General features: G+C 46.7%; 1 protein-coding gene across 1 annotated transcript in view; it reads right to left on the reverse strand.

Annotated features, from left to right (window-relative positions):
• GALNT18 (polypeptide N-acetylgalactosaminyltransferase 18) overlaps positions 1 to 23,080 on the reverse strand; it is a 400,900-nt gene that overhangs the window by 198,693 nt on the left and 179,127 nt on the right. The window contains exon 2 of the mRNA XM_049890385.1: positions 8,526 to 8,718. Within this exon, the coding sequence (XP_049746342.1) occupies positions 8,526 to 8,718 (193 nt within the window). The remainder of the gene's footprint in view (positions 1 to 8,525; positions 8,719 to 23,080) is intronic.

A 23,080-nucleotide genomic window follows, 5' to 3' on the forward strand; every position in this document is an offset into this window, starting at 1 on the left:
CCAGCGCAAAAAGGAAAAAGGTAGGACACCTTATTAAAAATTATTAAGAATTTCAAGATGGCGGCAGCAGACCATTAAACCGAGCATGGGGCCTTGTGCTACTACACAGGTTGCACAGTGTATTAGTGTCCTTTTGCTGCTGCAACAAACTACTACATGCTTAGTGGCTAAAACAATGCGAATGTATTATCTGCCAGTTCTGGACATCAGAAATCCAAAATGGGTCTCACTGAGGCTAAAATCAAGGTGTTGGCAGGGATGCATTCCTTTCTAGAAGCTCCTAGGAAGAATTCATTTCTTGCTTTTTCCAGTTTTTAGAGGCTATCCACATCCTTTGGCTTGTGGTCCCCTTCCGTTTTCAAAGTCAGCAATAGCTGACCAGTCTTTCTCACAATGCCATCTCCCTAGTTCTGACTCTTTTGTTGTCCTCTTTCACATGTAAAGGTCCATTGTGATCACATTTCATCCAAAGATAATCTCTTTATCTTAAAGTTTGCTAATTAGCAACTTTAATTTCACAGATTCCAGGGGTTAGGACATAGACATTTTTGGGAGGCCACTATTCTGCCTACCATCTACACCAATGAAGCCAGCCCTTCTAATTCCCAACCTTCAGAGATCTCAGTCTGTCTAGAGTCTGTACCATTAAAATAATCTTGCTTATCCAGACCCCAGGCCCTTTCAATCCATCCACACAAACCTGTGGCCACATGCACAGAGGTGGCAGCAAGTGTCCACGGCCATCTTGGATGAACCCTAACCTGATCCTAGTGGCACCCAGAGCCCCTGGCTCCTGGCTGCATTCTCTCTCCATTATAATCCTGTCCTGCTTCTTTCCACTTTGGTGTTCACACAGGATTTCTCTAGCTCTGGTCCCACCTGGGGTTGCAGAAAATAGTCCAGTCCCCTTTACCAATCCTTCATGCCCCAGCCCCAATTCCTAGCCCACCGGTCAGCCTCAGAGCCAGCCCATCTTAACCCCTGGAAAGGAGAGACATGGACCTCAGGGGACATCGCAGAGAAAGGCAAAGTAATTACTGATAGGAGCCTCTCAAGATCTGCCAGCAAAAGGCAGGAACCAGCACCTGCCAGAGGCTCTGCCCTGAGCTACCTTGGAGGTAGGCCATAGAGTTGCCATGGCAACATAAAAGCCCTGAAGCCCAAGGCTGGGAGCCACTCCTCTCCTACTCAGGCCACAATGCCCGCTAGGGCGCTCACCCTTTAGGCCTTCTCCGGGCTCCTATTTGGAAATAACAACAAATGCAACTTGCAGAAAATAATGTGACATAAGCCCATTGCTGCAGAACTAGTGGGCAGCACACGCCCCCTGCCCAACTCCACTAGCACTGGGGTGGGAAGTCCACCATTACCTTCTCACCCTGACCTTCCTTCTCCAGTCTGGAGAGCTTGCCTTAACCTCCATTATCCTCCTCCCAGACCAGCTCACAACACACCTTCTCAGCAGCCTCCCAAAGATGTCTCCTCCATCCTGCCTCGCCTCAGTCAGGCACGGACTTCCCTGATTTCTTTCGTGCACCTTCATGTTTTTTTTTAAATTGATGTTTATCTGACACGCAGTGAAATGCACAGATTTTAACTGTACAGTTTGATGGGCTGTGACAAATGTACACACTCAAGTAGTCTACCTCTCAGTCAAGACTTTTTTTGTTTTTGCCCCTCATAGGTTATTTTGCCCAGTGCCCAATGCATTGGGCAAACCTGCTGCAAAAAACCTCTTTAAAGTGTTAAAAAGCAAAGATGTCACTTTAAGGACTAAGGCGCACCTGACCCAAGCCATGGTTTTAAATCACTTCATATGCACGTGAAAGCTGGTCAATGAATAAAGAAGACCTAAGAAGAATCCATGCCTTTGAATTGTATTGATAAAGAATGTTCAAAATACCATGGACTGCCAAAAGAATGAACAAGTCTGTCTTGGAAAAAGTACAGCCAGAATGCCCCTTAGAAGCAAGGATGGCAAGACTTCATCTCACATTTTGGATGTGTTATCAGGAGGGACAAGTCCCTGAAGAAGGACATCATGCTTGGTAAAGTGGAAGGTCAGCAAAAAAGAGGAAGACCCTCAACAAGATGGAATGACACAGTGGCTGCAACAATGGGCTTAAGCATAACAACGATTGTGAGGATGGCTCAGGAATGGGTGGTGTTTCGTTCTGTTGTACATAGGGTCACTGAGTTTGAACTGGCTAGACGGCACTTAACAACAACAACAGATTATTTTAGGAGGAGGAGGTGGACCCTGGGAGGCAGGAGTAGGGGCACAGAGAGGGCACTGGCACTTCTGCAGCCTGCAGCTGAGAAGCAAGGGTTGGAGCAAAGTCAGCTAGGCAGAGATTCAGGTTTTCTCCCATTCAGCCAGAGGCCCGGTGTTATCCCAACCCAGGACGCAAGCCAGGAACCCCATCCCAGATCTGGCAAAGGCCCCTCATGGGGTAAGGTCTGTGAGAATCACCAGAGGAGGTTGCAATGTTCTGACTCCCTTTGGTCTTCCCTCTTGAATGGCTGAGGGGCCTGCTCTGCTCTTGTTACACTGACTTAGGGAGGATTAATGGTATTTTGATTTCTTCAAGGAGTCCCTGGGTGGCACAAATGGTTAAACACTCAGCTACTAACCAAAAAGTTAGAGGTTCAAATTCACCCAGAAGCACCTTGGAAGAAAGGCCTGGTGATCTACTTCCAAAAGATCACAGCCATTGAAAACCCTATGCGACACACTTCCATTCTGACGTATGTGGGCTTGCCATGAGACAGGATTGACTTCATGGGAACAGGGTTTTGTTTTGTTTTCTCCAAAGCCAAGGGTCCTGAAGCTCTGAGGTCACTCTGCCCAGACCAAACAGCCCAGAGAAGGATGAAAAAACTGTGCTTCCTGTTCTCGTGTCCTTTCCTTCCCAGGGAAGGACCATCAAAATCAGTCAAGGGAGGTTCCTTGCAAATGCGTTCTTCAGGTCCTGCCTCTCTGCCACAGAGGCCACAGAGGGCGAGGGCTTCCAGGGGCCATCGAGCCAGACCATGCCTTACCAGAAGTCTGTGTGGATGACTCCCCACAAGGGGGCCGAGACATCTGATATCAGCGTGGCTCTTATCACCTGCTCTGCCCTCCCACCGCCTTCCACTCTGGATCCCCACTACAGTGTAAGCTCCATGAGGTTTTCTGTCTAATACTATCTGGGTGCCTGACACATACTAGGTGCTCACTGATCTTTGCTGGATGAATAAACTGATGAACCCTAGCAACCAATTAGGAAGAAAGCAAGAAAGCCGTGGTGATCTACTTCCAAAAATCAGCCAATGAAAACTCCACGGGTCATAATGGTCCAGATCACACCCGATCACGGGGATGGTGCGGGACTGGGCAGTGTTTCATTTTGTTGTGCAAGGGGTTGCCATGAGTCAAGGGCCCACCTGACAGCAGCTAGCAACAATAGCAACCGGTCGGACAAACTGTTTCTTTTTTGGTTATTTCTTGTCCTGTCTTAGAAGTTTGGTCCTATCTCAGTTTGACGTCAAGGTGGGTCAGATTAAATCTTTCAGCACTAAGAAGGAAGGAGGTAAAATAAGGCACCAGCCAGAAAGTGATGGAAGGGAGAGTGGGGCAGGATTCCGAACACCCACTTTCTGGTCCAGGAATGAAGCCAAGCTTAGCGTCAAGGCTAGGACTTAGAAGAGCAAAATCAAGAATACAAAGAGCACAGTGGAGAATCCGGGGCCAAAAGTGCCTGAGAGCAAACAGCAGTTAACGAGGAAAAGGCAAAGGGGCCCACGTTAGAGTGAGAGCCATAGGCATGATTCTTCTGGAGACTGCTGCTAATACGGGGCTTGCTCTCAAGATGCACGCCCACCCCACCACCTGCCGTGATTCAAATTCCAACATTAGCCATAGTTGAGGCATCATTCTGAGTCTTGGTAACGTGTTTGATGTTTCCTAAAAAGGCAATTTTTTCAACATTTAGAGACAGATCTTCCTCTCTCCCAAACTGGTCAGCAAATGTTCAGTGCTGTCTGTATATTGTGAATAGCCACACCAATGGTCTCAAGCAAATCAACGATCACAAAGATAGCACAGGACCAGGCAACGTTTTGTTCTGTTATGTATAAGGTTGCCATGAATCAGAGCTGCCTCAGTGGCAACTAACAACAACAAATATGTTCAAAGTAGACCCCTCCCTTCCCCATGAGAGTGACATTTTAAGACCATATAGTACAGTGGTTACAAGGACAAATTTTATTGTCACACTGCCTGGGTTGGAATCTCAGCTCTGCAACTTGACCTTGGGTAGGTTATATAATCTCTTTGTGCTTTAGTTTCCTCTTCTATAACATGGAGACTAACGATAGTACCTACCTAGAGGTGTGAGGAGTCAAAGAGTTAATATAAACAAAATGCCAAGCACATGCCTAAAAGCATGGTGCCTGCTAGATAAATGTTTGCTAGTATAATTTGAAATAGCGAAGCTAGGAAAGATATTGCAAAAATGTTTCCAAAGTGAGTTAAACAGGATGAGCCAAACAATGAACTTGTTACAAGGCAGGGATTTTTTTAAAGGAAATTAAAAGACAAAGGCATTGTTTTACCTAAGCACATACTTGTTTTGAATGGTCCACCAACAGCTCTGCAATCTTGGGTGTGTGTCTGGCGTCTGAGCAATAGCAGAACTAGACAGAACCTTCCAAATACATGTGCATGAATTTAACAAGGAGAAACTGCCCACCATGAAAGCCACTTGCTGATCCAGGAGCAAGAAGGCCCAGCTCTGCCTTTTACCAGACACTTAAATCCTCTGAGCCTTGGTTTTTCTGTCTATAAAAGGGGTTGAGAGATGTCGCCTTGCCCCCCAGGGAGGTGTGGAAGCTCCATAAACTGCAAAGCTCCTTGCAGAGGGAAGGCGTTTCTATTATGATTTTCTCTCCTGTCCAGCAGCTCACCACATGAAACTGCAGAACTCTGCCCATATAGAGTCCTCCAGGCATCCCTGGGTGGTACAAATGGTTAACACACTTGGCTGCTAACCAGAAAGTTGGAGGTTTGAGTCCAACCAGAGGTGCCTTGGAAGAAAGGCCTGGCAATCTACTTTGAAAAAAATCAGCCATTGAAAACTCTGTGGAGTACAGCTGTACTCTGACACGATGGAGTTGCCATGAGTTGGAATTGACTTGATGGCTAATGGGTTTTTTAGAGTCCTCCAGGGAGTCTTTATTGGGTAAACTTGGGAAGTCCGCGCTGGGCTTGCCTCCTAAAATGCGCTTCCTTAGGAGTGTGTAGCCAGGGGCCCCTGCCCACCTAAGAAAGGCCATACAGCCTCTGTCACCTCTACCTTCCAACTTCCTGCCTGTTTTTCTCACACCGGAAGTAACCTCATGGAAGGGGATAATCTCTCTAGATGAAGGGTGAAGGGGCTCCAGCCTCAGCTCTCAGCCAGCATTGTACACAGGCAGAATAAACATAGCTTTGGGCCTTTTTTTTTTTTTTTGGCCTATGTCAAAGGCCAGGGTTTGGCTACCAGAAACAAAGGTTCGAATCTCAGCTACTTATCCAACTATGTGACCTCAGACCTAACCTAACACGTACTCTTTCTGAGCCTCACCTAATGAGCGATTTCTCAGAATAAGCTATTTCCTTCTCCACCATCACTGCCACTTCCAAATGAAAAGGGCATTATCAAGTTAAATCCTGTATGAATACCAGTTATTGTTATAACCATGTTGCAATCTATAAGTTCCACCCTTTCCTTGGCTTCTTTATTGTATTCCCTTTAATTTTGAAAAAATGTGGGTCTCTGTTTGGTGCTAGACCTGGCTACCAAAGGTGAGGCTCCTGTGATGGCCAAGGGTCAAGGCCTGTGCAGGAGCCCTGGGGCCCCCACTCCTCCTGAGGGCCTTTCCTCTGGAGCCTCTTGGTCTTGCCCACATCATACCTGGTTTTCCCTCAGGCCCACATATGGTCTTCGTGGCACTCGCAGTGGGTTCAGTCCCTGTGGCACTTAGTTGAAGTCACCTTCTGGATATTCCCAAAATCCAGCCTCATGTCAACACCTGCCCCACTGCCATCCTAGTCCAAGCCACCATCATTTCTCACCAAGATTTGCAGAAGCCTCGTAACTGATCTCTCTGCTTCCATCCTTGCCCACTGTCTTAGTCATCTAGTACTTGCTATAACAGAAATGCCACAAGTGGATGGCTTTAACAAAGAGAAATTTATTCTCTCAGTCTAGGAAGCTAGAAGTCCTAATTCAGGACACCAGCTCCGGGATAAGTCTTTCTCTCTCTGTCGACTCTGGAAGAAGGTCCATGTCGTCTTTCTTCCCCATCAAGGAACTTCTCAATGCAAAGACCCTGGGTCCAAAGGACGTGCTATTCTCCTGACTCTTGTTTCTTGGTGGTATGAGGTCCCCCTGTCTCTGTGCTTCCTTCTCTCTTTTATACCTTGAAAGAGATTGACTTAAGATACAACCTAATCTTGTACATCGAGCCCTGCCTCATTAACTTAACTGCCTGTAATCTGGCCTCATTAACATCCTAGAGGCAGGACCCACAACAAACAGGAAAATCACCTCAGATGACAAAATGGTGAACAATCACACAATACTGGGAATCATGGCCTAGCCAAGTTGACACACATTTTGGGGGAACATAATTCAATCCATGACACCCCCTTCAATCTATTTTCAGCACAGCAGTCAGAGCAGGCTCTACAAAGGACAATCACAGCACGTTACTGCTCTGCTCAAGCCCTTCCTGTGGATCCCCATCTCAGAGTAAAAGTCACACACCTTGCAACAGCCTGCAAGGCCATTCTCCTGCAGTTCTCAAGCTTGGCTGCACTTTAGAACCACCCAGAAACTATAAGAAGCTCTGGAGTAGTGATTAAGAGTTGGCTGCTAACCAAAAGGTTAGCAATTCAAATCCACCAGCTACTCCTTGGAAACCCTATGGGGCAGTTCTACTCTGTCCAATAGGGTCACTATGAGTCAGAATTGACTTGATGATAACTTTTTTTTTTTTTTTAGGAGCTATAAACAATGCTGATCCTGAGTTCACCCCCCAAAAACTCTTTTGTAATTGGTCTGGGGTGCAGCCCGAACATCAGGATTTTTCAAAGCTCCCCAGATGAGCCAAACATACAGCCAAGGTTGAGAGCCACTGCCCTACGTGATCAGCTTCTCATTACCCCTCTGACCTCATCTCCAACTACTGCCTCCTTGCTTATTTTTGCTCCAGCCATTCGGGCCTCCTTCGGGCCTCCTTCCTCTTCGAACACGCCAAGAGAGCTTTCATCTTCCACCTCAGGGCCTTTGCACTTGCTAGTCCCTCTGCCTAGAAAGTTCTTCCCCAAGATATTCACATGGTTTGTGTCCTCACCTCCTTCAGGTTTTGCTCAGATGTCACCTACTTAGTGAGGTTTTCTCTGACAACCCCATTAATAATTACAACCTGCCCAATCCCAGGTGGCCCCTATCTGCCTCACTTCATATTTCTCTATAGTACTTGCCACCATCTAACATGCTACATATTTGACTACTTTGTTTTATTAATTATCTGTCTCCCCCTGCTAGAATGCAAGCTCCATGAGGGCAGGGATTTTTGTCTGCTTTATTCACTGCCCTAGCTCCATGCCTAGACTATGCTGGCTCAATAAATACCCATGAAATGAATACATACTGTTCCCTCCCCCACGTAGATCCTTAACTGCTCTTTCACCCTAGGGCCTAGGCGGATTCCTCCACGGCCAAGGACCATCATACCCAGCTGGAGGGCCGGATGCTGTATAGCATGTAGCAGTTGCTCAATAAATGTCTATGGAACTGAACTCTCCTCCCTAAAAGAACATAGCCTTTCAAACCCAGCAACCAGCTATTTCCTGAAAATTCTAAGATACAAGCTCACTTTGTGGTTTGCAGCTTTAAGAAAAATTTTAAAATAAGGAGAAAGAGGGGAAGAGAAAGTGTGTGTGGGAAGCTCACAAAAGTTTAATGAGATTTGCTCAGCTGTGGCACGTGCTCATATTTTTAATAATTAAAAGTAATAAAAATTCTAACTGAACCTTAAAGGAACATCCTTCTGTAACAAAGAGAAAAGTCAAGACGGACTTCTCTGCTGAGTGTAATCTACTTGTTGGTCCTGGAAGACAGATGTACTTTAAAAGACTAATTTACAGGAGAAAAAATAATAGTTCATAAAAATATACCTAATTGGGTTAAAATGATATATTAACAGGAATGCCAGATGATTCCATGGTCCTTAAGAAGTAAATTAGCTTATTAATCCTCAAAATCTCTAGTGGAAGCAAGTGGGGAAAGAAGCAGCTTTCCCTCTACTTAACAGATGGAGAAACTGAGGCTGAGGGAGGAGAAGAATGACTTGCCCAGGCAGGCTGAGGGAATGGATCCTAGCAGGAAAGAACCTAGGAGTCCAGATGCCCAGTCCTGGCTCTGTTCCCAGCACTGCAGTGACCCCATCTACCCAGAGTTAGGTCAGCAAGGGGCCCAGTCACTGACTCTGCTCACCCACTGGGTCTGAGGTCAGGCAGAGGCCGGTCAAGGGGCAGTCGGTCACTGAGGTAGGCGTTGTAGCCGTAGTACTGGAACTGCTTCAGAGCCACGCGCCGGCCTTCGGGGCTGAGCTCCTGGCCCCAGTGTGCAAACAAAGAGGAGTCTGTGAAGGGCTCAGTCTCTGCCTCCTCAGGCTTTGCAGGAGCCTCTGGGGAAAGAAGGGAGAAGGATACAGAGGGTCAGAGTGCACCCCTGCATAAGCCATGAAAACCCCTTTCTCTTCCTCACAACCTGCCTTGCCTCATCTGTGGGGTTGGAAGCTAGAATTTTTATGCTTCCCAAAGATCCATCCATCCATCCGCCTGTCCGTCCATCCACCCATCCATTCATCCAACAACTACTAGGCACAAGGGATATAGAAAAATACCTGCCTGATAGGGCCTGCAGAGAAGCTGAGAGATGTGACCCTGCGTGTTCCATGTGTTCAAGTCAGAACTCCATTATTTCCTGGTCTGCCACCATGCCAGGGATATTGCCCCCAGCTCTCTAATCGAACATCTGCTTCTCTTTCCCCAGCTTGTACCTCATTTCCTGCTAGGTGTGAGCCTGCCCCCCACTTCGCCCACCTGGCTGGGAATCTATTCCTCTGCCAACTCTTGGCAGCCCACCTCCCCTCCATTGTGTGATCCTGCTGTGAGTTGCTGGCACCATGCAGTGATGTTCATCTGGCTATGAGCACCCCCGCCTCTAGGATCTGCCCACCAGAAGAGAGAATCAGGGACACAGGTGACAGTCACACCATCCCCAGCCTGCCACACACTCTGGGCACTGCTCGTTGGGCCCCTGGCAGACTCTGTGAGGGCAGCCCCACCCCAGGTCAGGGAGAGCTCATGGTGTCCCTGGAGCTTTCCTATAGGGTTGCTATGAGTTGGAATCGACTCAACAGCAGTGGGTTTGGTTTTGGGTTTTTTTCCTTAGAAAATGGAGTAGGCATTTTGATCTAAAACAGCAGGGACTTTGGATTCACACAAACACATATTCAAATCCCTGCTCCACCATTCACTGGCTATGTGACCATAAGCAAACACTTAACCTCTCTGCACCTCAATTTCCGCACCTATAATGTGGGGAATCGACTCAACGGCAATGGGTTTTTTTTTTTTTTTTTTTTTCTTAATATGAGGATACTAATATCTACTCCCTTTCCTGAAATTTTGTGCGGATTACATAAGATAATGTATGTAAAGCACTTAGACCAGTATATGCCTCAGAAAAAGTACATAATAAATAGCAATTAGGGCTGTAACAGCAAGGGAAGCCTGGTGGGTCATTTAAATTCCTTTTTATGGAGGTAACAAAGAGCTCCTGCCAGGACGTGGGCCAGGGCTTTGGAGTTGGTTCCAAGGGACAGGTATGCAGGCCAAGCACTCAAGGTCAGAAATCAGAGAAGTCAGATAGAGATGCCAAGGCCACTGGACAGTACCTTCCATGGTCATAAACATGTGATACAAATAAGAGATGGAGCCAGGAGCCTGGACAGAGACAGAGACCAGAAGGAAGCAGAAGCATGTCAGGAACAAGAGAGGCAGGCTTGGGACACCTGCCAATGTCACCTCAGCTACCTGTACGAAGACAATAGGGGTATGGCACACATACGCCAGGTTAGTTTATAGGCACAGGTTGGAGATGGGCTTGGGTTCTGGGGTCTTCAGGTGGAGGAGCTCAGAGCTACAGACCTCAGTTCTCACTGTTATCTCCCCTTGGGGAGTTTCTGGCAGAGAGAAGGAAGCCTGGGAACAAAATCAGGAAACTTCCAACACTTGAATCCTAGTAAGCTGCTCCAGTGGTAGTAAGCCCACATCCTGGAAGTGCGCAGAGGCAATCATGGAGTAGATGGGACCATCATAGCTCCCTACAAATGAGAGAGCCCATGATTCCAAATGCAGAGAGAGCACGCCGCAATGCCTGAGACCTTAGGGACAGAGAGGCAAAGGAAGTGGTGCTCCCAGGTGCTGGCCCAACTCACTGGTGAACACGCACAAGGCACCTGGCTCTCAGGGCCATGTCTTTGGGACATTCCCCAAGCTGGAGATATGTATAACTCCTGGGATAAACTTATTATGTTACACCTACCAAGGGCCTGAGTCTGGCTCTGTTCTAAGCATTTTTTCACATATCATCTCATCTCACCCCATAGGCAGGAACTAACATCATTTCCATTTTTTAGACAAAGAAAGTGAGCCACCGAGAGATGAGAAACTTGTCCAGGTTCCCACAGAAGGAAATGAAGTAGGTGATATTCAACCCTGGGAAGTCTGTCTTCCAAGGCAGTGGCACAAACCACTATACTATGCTGCCTCTACATGACAATGGGCCAGGATTCATGTGAATTTCCAAGACAAACATGGCATATTGTTTTGGCTAACAATTTTCCTTAAAGGTAAGGAAGGAAACTTGGATGTATTAAGCAGATTTGAATACATATTAGGGAGTAAAATGCAAACTATGCACGTACTTCTAAGACAAGAGTTTTCATCATTATAGTGGCTGGCCCAAAGGTACATCCTAGAACGTGGGAGGAGAACTTGCTCATTCTTCTTCCTCAGTGGGCATACTTGGAAGGAAACACATGGCTTGTGTGATCTTGAAGGTCCTTATTATCTCTAAAAAGTATGGCTCATTCATTTGGAATGGGAGATCATAAAAATCTAAATCAGTGAACCAACTGAATTATATAATATTTAAAAGAAATGTAGTTTTATTGCTTTCAAATATGTAAATGGATATTACCAAGTAAAATCAGATCAGTTAATGAAAAAATTATGATTCACAATTAGGTCTGTGCATAATAATGCATTAAAAACATATTAAAGCCCTGGGGTACACTACATGCTCCTAACTTTTTACTTAGGATGGACATGAATGACAAAAAACTGGAAATGAATGGGTCCTGAATGATCACGTCAGAACACTACACTGGGAAAAAAGTTGTATTTGTTGAATTTCTGCCAAGAGTCAAAGCTTGTGCTAGGTGATGTCTTTATCCAAGGTTATCCCTTTTTATCCTCACATGGTGTAGACACTATGAGGACATGACTTGTTCCCAGCTGTACCCTCACCTCCTGGAACAGAGGCAGCTCATATAAGGGCCTCAGCACGCTAGTATTTTTTTAAATGATATTTTATTGTGTCTTTGGTGAAGGTTTACACGGCTGTTTAGGTTCCCGTTCAGCAATTTTTACACCTACTGTTCAGTGACATTGGTTACATTCTTCACAATGTGTGAACATTCTTGTTTTTTTCTGTTCTGGTTTTTCCATTTCCATCAGTCTAGTATCCCTGCCGTGTTACATTCTCTTCTTTGTTTTAACGTGATTGTTGACTGTTTGGTCTCATATAGGTGATTTTTTTAAAGGTGCACAGTACTTATGGGTGATATTCATTATTTTGTGAGCCAATCTGTTATGTAGCTACAAGGTGACCTCAAGGATTAGTTTCAGTTCAAGGCCTGAGAGCATCTCAGGGCAATAGTTTCATGGAGTACTCCAGTCTCAACCAGTCCAGTAAGTCTGTTTTTTTTTTTTTTTTTTAAAGGAATTTGAAGTTCTGTACCACATTTTTCTCCCATTCTATCAGGGTCCATGTATTGTGACCCTGATTAGAATGGTTGGTAGTGGTAGCAGGGCACCATCTAGTTCTTCTGGTCTCAGGGTAGATGAGGCCATGGTTCGTGTAGACTGTTTGTCCTGTAGACTGGTTTCTTCTTTGGGTCTTTGTTTTCCTTCTTTCCCTTTTGCTTTGAATGAGTAGAGACCAATAGTTGTATCTTAGATGGCCACTCACAAGCTTTTAAGACCCAGACACTACTCACCAAACTACTATGTAGAACATAACTTTATGAACTATATTATACCAATTGATCGAGATGTTCCATGAGACTACGGTCTTAATCCTTCAAACTCAGAAAAGCAATCCCTCGAGGTGTTTGGTTATTTCTAAGAAGTATGTGTAACTGTGCCCCTTATATGCTTTATTATATACATGAATATATGTGCATACAGTCACACAGATGCATATACACATGCACACACCTATACACACACACATATACTCACATATACATACCTATACACACATATGCCTACATTCATACATATATACCAGTACATATTTTTTTAGTTGTTTCAAAATTACATATGTTTTGGGGCCCTGGTGGTGTAGTGGTTAAGAGCTTGGCTGTTAATCACAAGGTCGGCAATTTGAATCCACCAGACACTGCTTGGAAACCATCTGTCCTGGGGGTCTCTATGAGTCGGAATCAACTCGATGGCAACAGGCGTTTTTTTTTTTTAAATCCTATAGCAATTATCAGCATGTGCTTTTTTCTTGTGTACCTTTTAGTGACATTGTTTACTTCTGTCAGGTTGTGTACACTTCACCCTCATTTGCTATTACCTTTCCCGTCACCAAAAATAAAAAGTGTAAATTTTTTCTTTACCACACTGTCTAGAGCGTTAACCCCCTTTTCACCCCCACCTCTGGTAACCACTAATGAACATTAGTTTCTGTATATTTGCCTGTCCATGTCATTTCATAAAAGTGAGAATGTACAATATTTTTTTTTTGTGATTGACTTATTTCATTCAACATAATGTCCTCCAGGTTCATCCATGTTTCAAGATGTTTCAGGAACATATTTTTCTTTACCACTGAGTAGTATTCCATTGTATGTATACCACATTTTACTTATCCATTCATCTGTTGATGGTCACTTGGGTTGTTTCCATCTTTTTGCTATTGTCGTTGTGCTGCAATGAACATTGGTGCACATATGTCTGCTTGTGTCAATTCTATTAGATCCGTGGGGTCAGTACATTATTTTTAAATAAATTGTTGTTGTTGTCATTAGGTGCTGTTGAGTCGGTTCCAACTCATAGCAACCCTATGTATGATATAAATAAATAAATTAGTTAATAGGTAGCCCATGTTGTTGTTACCTGCCATCGAGTTGTTCCCCAAATCTTGCTTGTTGTTTGTCTCCCCTGACTAAAACATGAGCTCTATGAGGTCTGAGATTTGTTTTGTTCTCCACTGAATCCCCAGTGCTTAGAACAGAACCTAACACATAATAGGTGTTCAATTAACAGAATGAACCTATAGGACAGCAGCTGCTGATCATGGTGAGAGACAGCAACCTCGTACAGCCCACTAGAAGATCCCAAAATCCTTCAGAGGGAATTGAAAGGAGACTGGAGTCCCATGTCAAGAGGTAGAAAACAAAGCCTGTGAAGGTAGGGCCAGGACAAATTCCAGTTGCATGGAGTTGATTTCCTATCTAGTTCCTACCTGGTTCAGTCTTATGGGTTGATGCTGTTGTGTGCCGTTGAGTCGATTCTGACTCCTAGTGACCCTACAGGACAGAGTAGAACTGCCCCATAGGGTTTCCAAGGCTGTAAATCTTCACGGGAGGAGATTTCCAGGTCTTTTCTTCTATGAAGCTGCTGGAAAGTTCAAATTACTGATCTTTTGATTAGTAGCAGAGTGCTCAACCATTGTGCTACCAGGGCTCCTTATGGGTCGAGTAGTGTCCCCCCAAAAGGTATGTTGAAGTCTTAATTGCCAGTACCTACAAATGTGACCTTATTTGGAAATGGGGTCGTTGCAGATATAATTAGTTAGGTTAAGATGAAGTCATACTGGAGTAGGGCCCTAATTTCTTTATGACTGATTTCCTTATAAGAGGAAGAGAACAGACCAAGAGTCAGAGAGACACAGAGAGAAGATGGCCATGTGAAGACAGAGGCAGAGATGGGAGCTATTCTGCCACAAGCCAAAGAATGCTTGGTGCTCCCAGAAGCTGAAAGAGACGAGGAAGGACCTTCCCCTAGGGCCTTTGGAGAGAGCATGGCCTTGCCTACACCATGAATTCAGACATCTAGCCTCCAGACTGTGAGAAAATGAATTTCTGTTGTTGTAAGCCACCCACTTTGTGGTAATTTGTTACAGCAGCCCTGGGAAACAAGTACATTCACTTAAGCAAATGTTTGTGCGTACAGTTATACAACAGTAACAGTGCACGTTTAGAAGTTTCTTAGGTAGTTCTATGGAAGGTGGTCATTGGTAGATAACCTCCACTCTTTCCCAGGGCTCCTTGGTAATTCTCTCATACCATCTCTCGCAAGCATTCAGAAGAGCTCTGGACCATCCAGAACAAAACACCTTCTATGTGCCAGGTACTGTTCTAAGCACAGGGTAAGAATCCAGAAAATATGAGAAGAAGGAAGATAAGAAGGGAGGGAGGTAAGGCTGTTGTCTGTTTCTGGCCCCTCTCCCTCTCTATATTCTCACTTGGAAGGGCTCAGATTCAGAAAGAGCCCATTTAAGGCTCCAAACATCCCTTCTCCCAGAAACCCAGGTGGGAGGGCAATAAGGTGAACAGACCCAGCATCTCCAGAAACCTCACCTAAGATGCCTCAGGGAGTGTCCATCCCCAGCCACGGAGTCACAGTGGGCCTGAGAATCAGGCCAGGTGCTCCTTCCTTCCCCAAAGCTCCAGCAGACACATGGATGCTTCTCTCCTCCTGAGCCCACTCCCCGGCTCAGTCTCCAAGGTGATTGCTACAGAAATTCTCATCAACACACTCAGAAGGGAGGATTCCCCTGAGAGGACATTAATCATTCCACCTTTTGAAGAGAAAAGCTACATTTGATGAGTCTGTGCAAAGCATGACATTTCTGACATCACTTGGAAAAAAGAGTGACTTCTTTCTCACCCTTGACACTTCTCAAAGACACTTGCCTTTCCCTTCATGGGTGCAGGACCTTGGAGCGACTCAGGAACATCATTTTTACTCATCTCCAGAATGCCCTTCCCTACTGTCAGCTGCCTCTGGGAGCTGATTCTTCGGCCAGCCTTATCCAGAAGGGACTCCCCAATTACTGCACTGCCCTCATTCTTAGGCCCTGGGGACTCACTGCCCCCAAAGGCTGTTAACTCCTTTTAGCAGCAAATAAATATTTAGCCAAGTTGATTCTGCTCCAGGCCTACTGCTGGGTATTGGAAATATAAAGATTATTCAGACTTGATACCCAGCCTCACTGGGAACCCTGTCTAGTGAAAAAGGCAGACAAAAAGCCAACTGATGCTGACAGAATATGATCAATGATCTGATCAAGGGTGGATAAAATGCCATTGGGTCCTTGAAGAGGGAGTGTGGGGTATATACAGGAAGGGCTTCCCAGAGGAGGGCACACTTGACTTCGGCCTTGGAGAATAAGTGAGATACACATCTCACTCTACAGAAGGGCAGCCTAAAGGAGGGACCAATAAGAGCAAAGATGGAAGTAGGAAACAGCACGGTGTGGGGCTCAAGGCCTCTGAACAGATGGTTTGTACAGGTCTGAAACCAGAAATGTAGAATCAGAATGGCCAGGCTCTCACCAGATCTGGCATGGCCAGTGGATCATGGAAGCAAGAACTACAATACTTTATGTCTGAAAGGCACGGCACTAGCCATATCATTTGGAAATAGTTTATGAACCTACAAGTACTCAACCCAAAGCCCAACAAGTCAAACAACACAAAAGGCACTGTCCAAAGTGGCTCAGTGTCTTACTTAGAGGTCTAGTGAGGAAGGGACCGCAGGCCAAATGTGGGTGTCTACTATCAAACCTTTGTCCTTGGAGCTGAGCCCTAATATAAGGTACCTCAACTCCCCTGTGCTGCTCCTACCAGGTGGTGAGGACAGGCCTCCCTTATCAAAGCCTCACAGTGCCCTGTGATGTACAAATTACCATTCCTATCCCAGATAAGAGGAACCTTCTGCTCTGAAACATTAAGGGATTTGCTGCGGAGCGTACACCCATCCTGACCAAAGCCTCGCTTCCATATCTTGGGCCAAGGACACACTGCCTGGATTGAGAATCAGAAAAACTCCAGATCTTTCAGTTGGTCTACGCTGGTTCATGCTGTTTGCTGCCATCAAGTCGGCCCCTGACTCATGGTCACCCCATGCACAACAGAACAAAATGCTGCCCAGTCCTGCACCATTCTCATGACTAGTCGTAGATCGAACCATTGGGATCCACAGAGTTTTCACTGGCTGCTTTTCAGAAGTAGATTGTCAGGCTTTTATTCCTAGTTTGTCTTAGTCTGGAAGCTCCGCTGAAACCTGTTCAGCATCCTAGCAACACACAAGCCTCCAACGACAGGTGGCCAGAAATCAAACCCAGGTCTCTGCATGGAAGGTAAGAATTCTACCACTGAATCACCAATACCCCTGGTTGTTACAATATATAAATACCTTCACAATACTAGTAAACAGCTGTTTCCCAGAGTCTCTCCAGGTGCCCCCTGCTACCCTAGCTTTCTTAGAATGCTCCATATCTTTTTGACCAGCCTGCCTGAAAACTCCTGTATACGCCTGGCCCGGCAACGGCCTCAGGACTGTGCTCCATGCTGTGGCCTGCACCCATGGAAATGGGTTAGTGTCTGTGCCTTGCCGGCAGTTTAAGTATATTTTGACTGTCACTTGCTGGAGCCCATCCTTGAAAGGCTGTGAACAAGATTCATGGGTTTCTACAGACTCATTTGCTCAGCTCATCTGCTTCTCCATTTTTAATCCCCAGCCCTCATCATGCATGACCTGTTTTGCAGCAAAGTGCCGCCAGTGATCACAGGGGCATCCAGGAAACACCACAATATGGCCTCAAAGACGTGCCCACAGTGCCTGACACATAGCCCACAAATGAGAGTGGAGAATTGTGGCTACACACGTCCTGACAGCTTCCACACTAATTCACGGCGACAGGAGGAAAGTAGGCCAGGAAAGTAGCTTGTGAAGCTTGAAGCAATGAATGCAACAAAAGCTGCAGCTCTGAGCAGGGTGCATGGGCTAATCGGACAGGCTCAGGACCTTGCCAAGGCCTCTGAGGCTTCTGAGGCCTCTGATGCTGAAAGCAGGAAGAATACCTGCCTGAGGGGCTGCTGCTTCAGTGAACAGAGCAAACGGAGCACCAGCCCTACTGGCTTTTGCTCTAGAGTTGTGGCGGTGCCAAGATTCCACAATGGAGCAGAGAGAAAATAGGCTCCGGAATGAAACAGACATTTCAATGCTGCCCAGCCCTGTCTAGTTCTGAGGGCTGACCCACTCTGGCACCAGGTGCCTGGAGAGCCCATCTTTTGAAGCTGAGCCATCTTACCAGCTCTTGCCATGATTTCGAGCTGCAAGTGGAAACTTGGAGGTGCTAGTGGCTTTTGGGGGTAGCTGCTGGAGAGGCTATAGCCCAGACCTCTCCCTAACAAGAAACCTTGGATTTTAGTATGAGGCAATATGAGGGGTCACATTCTATTGCTGCTGATGGAGAACAAGGTGGTTCAGGCTCCGACCTTGGGGTGCGGAAGCGGAACTGGCCAAGCCTTGTTGAGGGAGCAAAAAGAGCCATCGTGAACAGGGCTCACATTGCTGAGGACCCTCAGTTCATTGCCCCAGCTGGGCTGTGTGCTAATGGGATGTGACGGCTCTGCCTCTAGCCTCTCGATTTGGGCAAATTTAAATGTTTTTTCAGGAAATCAGTGGAGTCTTCTGGTTTCTTGTGGTCTTACTGTTTACCGTATGTCTCTCTCAGGCAGAGGGGACAGGACGAAGGCTTTGAGGGATGGGTGGGGAGAGGGGCTTAGTTTTTACCCTAAGGCCAGTGCTGTAGCCACTGCTATTTCTGTTTCTCTCCTCGGGCCATGTACAAAGTGGAAGCTTTGGGTATCTGGTGAAGAACCCAGAACCAGGTGAGAAGCAGGCAAGGAGAAACTGGGACAGGCAGGCATGTGTCCCAGGTAACCAGCTACTGCAGGCCCTGCTGCTCTGTGACTAAAGTTCATCTGGGGCACAGATACAGATGGTCCTGGCTGCTGATCCTCCTCCTGGACTGCTCTGGGTGCCCCTCCTCTCTCCCCAGGGCCCCTGTGAGCCTCCATTTTCTTCACTTGTGAGATGGGAATCCATAGTCAGACTGCCATGGAGAGTCACTGTGAAGCCGCCTTTGGGAAAGATGAACGCTAAGCATTAAATAATGGAGAGAGTTTTGCTGAATATCCCGGAAAAGAATTCTTAAAGGATATTTTCCTTTTCTTCTGCTCTTTTTTTTTCTTTAAACGGCTTTATTGGAGTGTAATTTACGTACCACAAAATTCACCCCTTTTAAGTGTAGCATTCAATGATTTTTAGAAAAGTTTTCTCCCCCTCTTGAGACGCCTTGTGGCATGCTTTATTTTGTGTTAAAAAGAAAAGGGCTAATTGAATGTCTGCAAATGTACATTTCTCCGTCAGCTTTCAGTAAACTCTTGCCCACTGGCTTCCCGCTGGTGAGAAGTCATCATTATCCCCCTAAGAAGCTTGATGCTTCGGCCTTGCCGGAGAAACCCAGCCTGAGTTTGCAGAGCATCAAAGCCCAATTCATCCCAGCACAGCTAATGAGGGCTGGATTCACACCACCACGCAGGGAATGATTACAAGTGGGAACATTCCGGAACAGCAGTGTCCAGAGCGCACTGCCTTCAGCTTTCTGTCTGCTGTGCCACCTCCACAGCCTGGGAGGCGTGTCTCTCCTCCAAACTCCCAGTCCTGAGGTCCCAATTCCAGCCTTCGTGCCTGGTCCCTGCCAAAGCGAGGCAGCGAGTCCTATAGGAGTGAGGTTGGTCTGAGACTCAGGGCGCCTCAGCAACCCACATCTCCACCACTGGGCAAATCTAGCTCTCTGGGCCTCTGTTTCTCTTCTATAAGTCGGAGCCAGTGTTTGTTTTTTTGGGAGGCAGGCGGTGGGGGTTTGGGAGACTTACTGCATTGTAGTGGTGCTTTTCTATACCCAGCAAACCAAGACATTGCGTCTCTGCTTGTGGTTGGGTTCCCAAGCACAATTTTTCAGATTGTTTTAATACCCTTTGATGTGCTGAGAGCCCTAATAATGACAAGCAGGCCAACTATTCTGTTGAGCAGAGGCACTTTCCTCTTCTCTGGTTCCAGAGGTATATTAGAACCTGAGCTGAAGAAAGTCTTTTGCCAATAGCCCCACAATTAGGCTTTCTCTTCCAGGAATCCTCAGAACTGCTAAGAGAAAGAAATGGGATCTGACAGGAAAGGGCTTGAAGCTAAGCATAAGAAAGGAGCCCCGACAGTCTCAGGTCCAACATCATTAAAATCCTCAGCTCAACGTCGTTATTCATTGTGGCAAAGGCAAATCCAGGACAGTTTTCTCTGGTACCTCAAGAGGGTTTCGGGGAAGAAGGGAGGCTGACTCGGAGTGCCCCACTGGCAGTGCCAGGGCCTATGGGCAGGAGAGCTGCCCCACGGCTACTGATAAGACAGGCCCCTGCAAGGTGGACAGTCCACCAGCCCAGCTGGTGTTCAGCTACTAACCTATAGGTTTGAGGTTCAAACCCACCCAGCCGCACCATGGAAGAAAGGCCTGGTGATCTGTGCCCATAAAGATGACAGCTAAGAAAACACTACAGAGCAGCTCTACCCTCTACTAGCTTTGTGACCTTCGTTAAGCTCCTGAATCTCTCTGAGCCTTAGCTTGCTCATGTCTAATGGGGCTAATAGTACCTACGTCTAAGCTTATTGTGAGGCGATGAACATCAGTAAAGTTCTTAGCAAACCATCAGATGCTTGGTAAGTGTATTAGTTTCCTATTGCTGCTGAAACAAATGATCCCACACTTAGTGACTTAAACAGCACAAATGTATTATCATCTGACGGTAGTAGAGTCAGAAGTTGGGTCCCATTGAAATAAAATCAAACCCTAACTGCTTCACCTACTAGATGGATGAGTCTTAATTGCTTTGTGCCTCAGTTTCCTCACTTATAAAATGGCGATAACAATACCTACCTCATAGGATTGTAAGGAGGGTTAAAAGAATGAGTATGTGTAAAGCACTCAGAACAGGGCCTGGCACACAGTAAGCACATGCAAATGTTAGCTATGATTTGCCTGTGGGTTAAGGGCCTCTCCCTCAAGGACATGGGATCTGATACACCTCTCTGACTCACTCCATTGAGGAATGACTCTGATTTGCCTGGTATCGGCCCCAGAGGACATAATCCTAGCCCACATGGCTAGGATCAAGTCAGGCCTAATTCAGCCCCGCCTGAGAAAGACAACAGCAGTTATGCTTCTAGATGTATAATTCACTGACAACATGACCACGAGTTAAGGCCATGGATAGAGGAATCAGGCGCAGCACTCTGGGAGGGCCTGGCAAGGGTTAGGAAAGGCAGCCCCAACCAAGTGGGCTAGGATTCAGGAAGCGTGGCAAGTCCTAGAAAGGAGATAGAGAACAAGTCAGGGGTCTAGAGAGAAGCAGAGCCGTTTCAGCCTGGGCTGACATGGCAGGTCCCTGGATAGGACAAACAGTTTGTGCTCAGCTACTAACCTACAGGTTGGAGGTTCAAACCTACGCAGCTACACCGTGGAAGAAAGGCCTGGTGATTTGCATCCATACAGATGACGGCCAAGAAAACGCTATGCAGCACTTCTACTCTGTAATACACGAGGTTGCCATGAGTCCATGTCAACTTGATGACAATGGGTTTGGGTTTTTTGGTTTTTGACAAGGCAAGGAAAAGCAAGAAAACGATCTGACCTCATAAACTCCCTCCAGATACTGCATGAGGATCTCTTACAGCCAAATTCCATACCCGCTCCTGCCAGCTAACGCTGCCATGGCCTCCCTCCCTGGCATAGCATGTATTTAGGACCTGGGTGTGGCTGAGCCCACAGCTGGGTGGCTGGGGCAGGTAGGGGCAGCCAGATCTCAGCATGTGCACACACATTCACAGGCCCAGAAAGGGGTTGGATTAGAAATTAGGTAGAATGAACGCTGCTATTAAAGACTCCTAGTTTTTATGATCCCCGCCAACCACATAAAGAACATGTGAAAAAACTCGTTTTAGGGAGTGACAAATGTATGTATCTTAGAACCAGGATTTATAGGTGCCATTACTTGTGACTTTAAAACAACCCTTTACACCTAGAATTCTGCCTAGGAGATATAATGAACTCTGAAGCACACATCATCATTTTTTTCCCCCCTTGAGCTGACAGCCTGGAGCTGAGAGCCCGCACTTCTAAACATACACCTCACGGTTCACACATAAAACACAGTGTTTCCACACATCATTTCTTGGAATGAACTGGCTGGACTGACACTGTTGATGTTAAAGTGGTACCTTCTCCTGACGTGGATTCACAGGTGGGAACAGCTGGGCTCAACAGGAAGCAAGAAAGGGGGCCCTTTGCAGTGGGTCAGCCGGTGGCCCTGACCAGCTTCAGACTCCTGTAGTAGCTGTGGCCCATCCAAGGTGCTGGGACATGCCACAAGAGTGCCTGCCTTCAGAAACCTGCAGCCTGAACTGAGCTGGGAAGAGCCCGTGGTAACTGAATGTACCTTCTCTGCGTAATATCACTCTACCTTCTGCTCTCCTGTCTCAAATAGCCAGTCTGGGGGAGCTCACCAGTTTCCAGAGCTTTTCTTCGGTCTTAAAAGAGAACCAACACGCTGTACAGCAATGGTTCCCTAACATTAGCAAGCATGTTGCCATCGAGTCGATTCCAACACATGGCGACCCCATATGTTAAACAGAGTAAAATTGAGCTCCATAGGGTTTTCTTGGCTGTAATCTATGGAAGCAGATTACCAGGCCTTTCTTCCGTGGTGCTGCTGGGTGGGCTTGAACTGCTAACCCTTCGGTTAGTAGGCAAGCACAAACCAACTGCACTACCCAGGGACCTGACTTACCTGGAGGGCTTGTGAAATCACACATCAGACCACTGAGCCCCATCCCCAGAGTTTCTGATGCAGCAGGGCTTGGGTGGGCCTGAGAACTTGCATTTTCAACAAATTACTAGGGGTTGCTAAGGCTGCTGCTCTGGAGACCCCACTCTGAGCCCAAGTGGGTAAGACCAGAGGTTCTCTAAGACCCTTTCATGTCCTGAATTGCCACATTTCTATGGTGGCTCAGACCACTGATTCTGTCTCACAGGGAGGCTGATTGCTTGCACTTGGAAGCAGAAAGTTGAATTTGGAACCCTTAGGCCTCTAGTTCAACCCCTTTGTTTTATAAATAAAAGCCGAAGGTTCAGAGAGGTTAAATGACTTGCCCCAGGTTACACAGCAAACTAGCATCCCATGGACTTTCTGATTCCCTGTTCTATGCTCCCTCCACTGCCCATGAGGTTTCCTGCAAACTGGCCCTGGGGAGAGACAGCCTGCTCATAAGATGATATAAGGGTCTTTCCAGTGCCTCTGCAGCCCCCAAACTCCAGAGCCTGGGCGCCGGGCAAACCAGCACACTTTCTCCCTCAGAGACCCCATGGTAGTGCTGGTGCCTGGGTCTCAGTCTACAGAAAGCACCTGCAACCTATATGGCAGGCTGGCAGGAAGCTAAGAGGTACTCTGTAGGTGTGGAGGGGGAGGTCTGTTAACCCAGGCTTCCAGAGGAGAGAGGAGCTCCCTATTTCTCTCAGTTATCACAGGCTGTGCTCTCACACATAGACACACACACTCAACTAGACAC

Source organism: Elephas maximus, chromosome 7 (assembly GCF_024166365.1).
Source record: "Elephas maximus indicus isolate mEleMax1 chromosome 7, mEleMax1 primary haplotype, whole genome shotgun sequence".
NCBI classification, from domain to species: Eukaryota; Metazoa; Chordata; class Mammalia; order Proboscidea; family Elephantidae; genus Elephas; species Elephas maximus.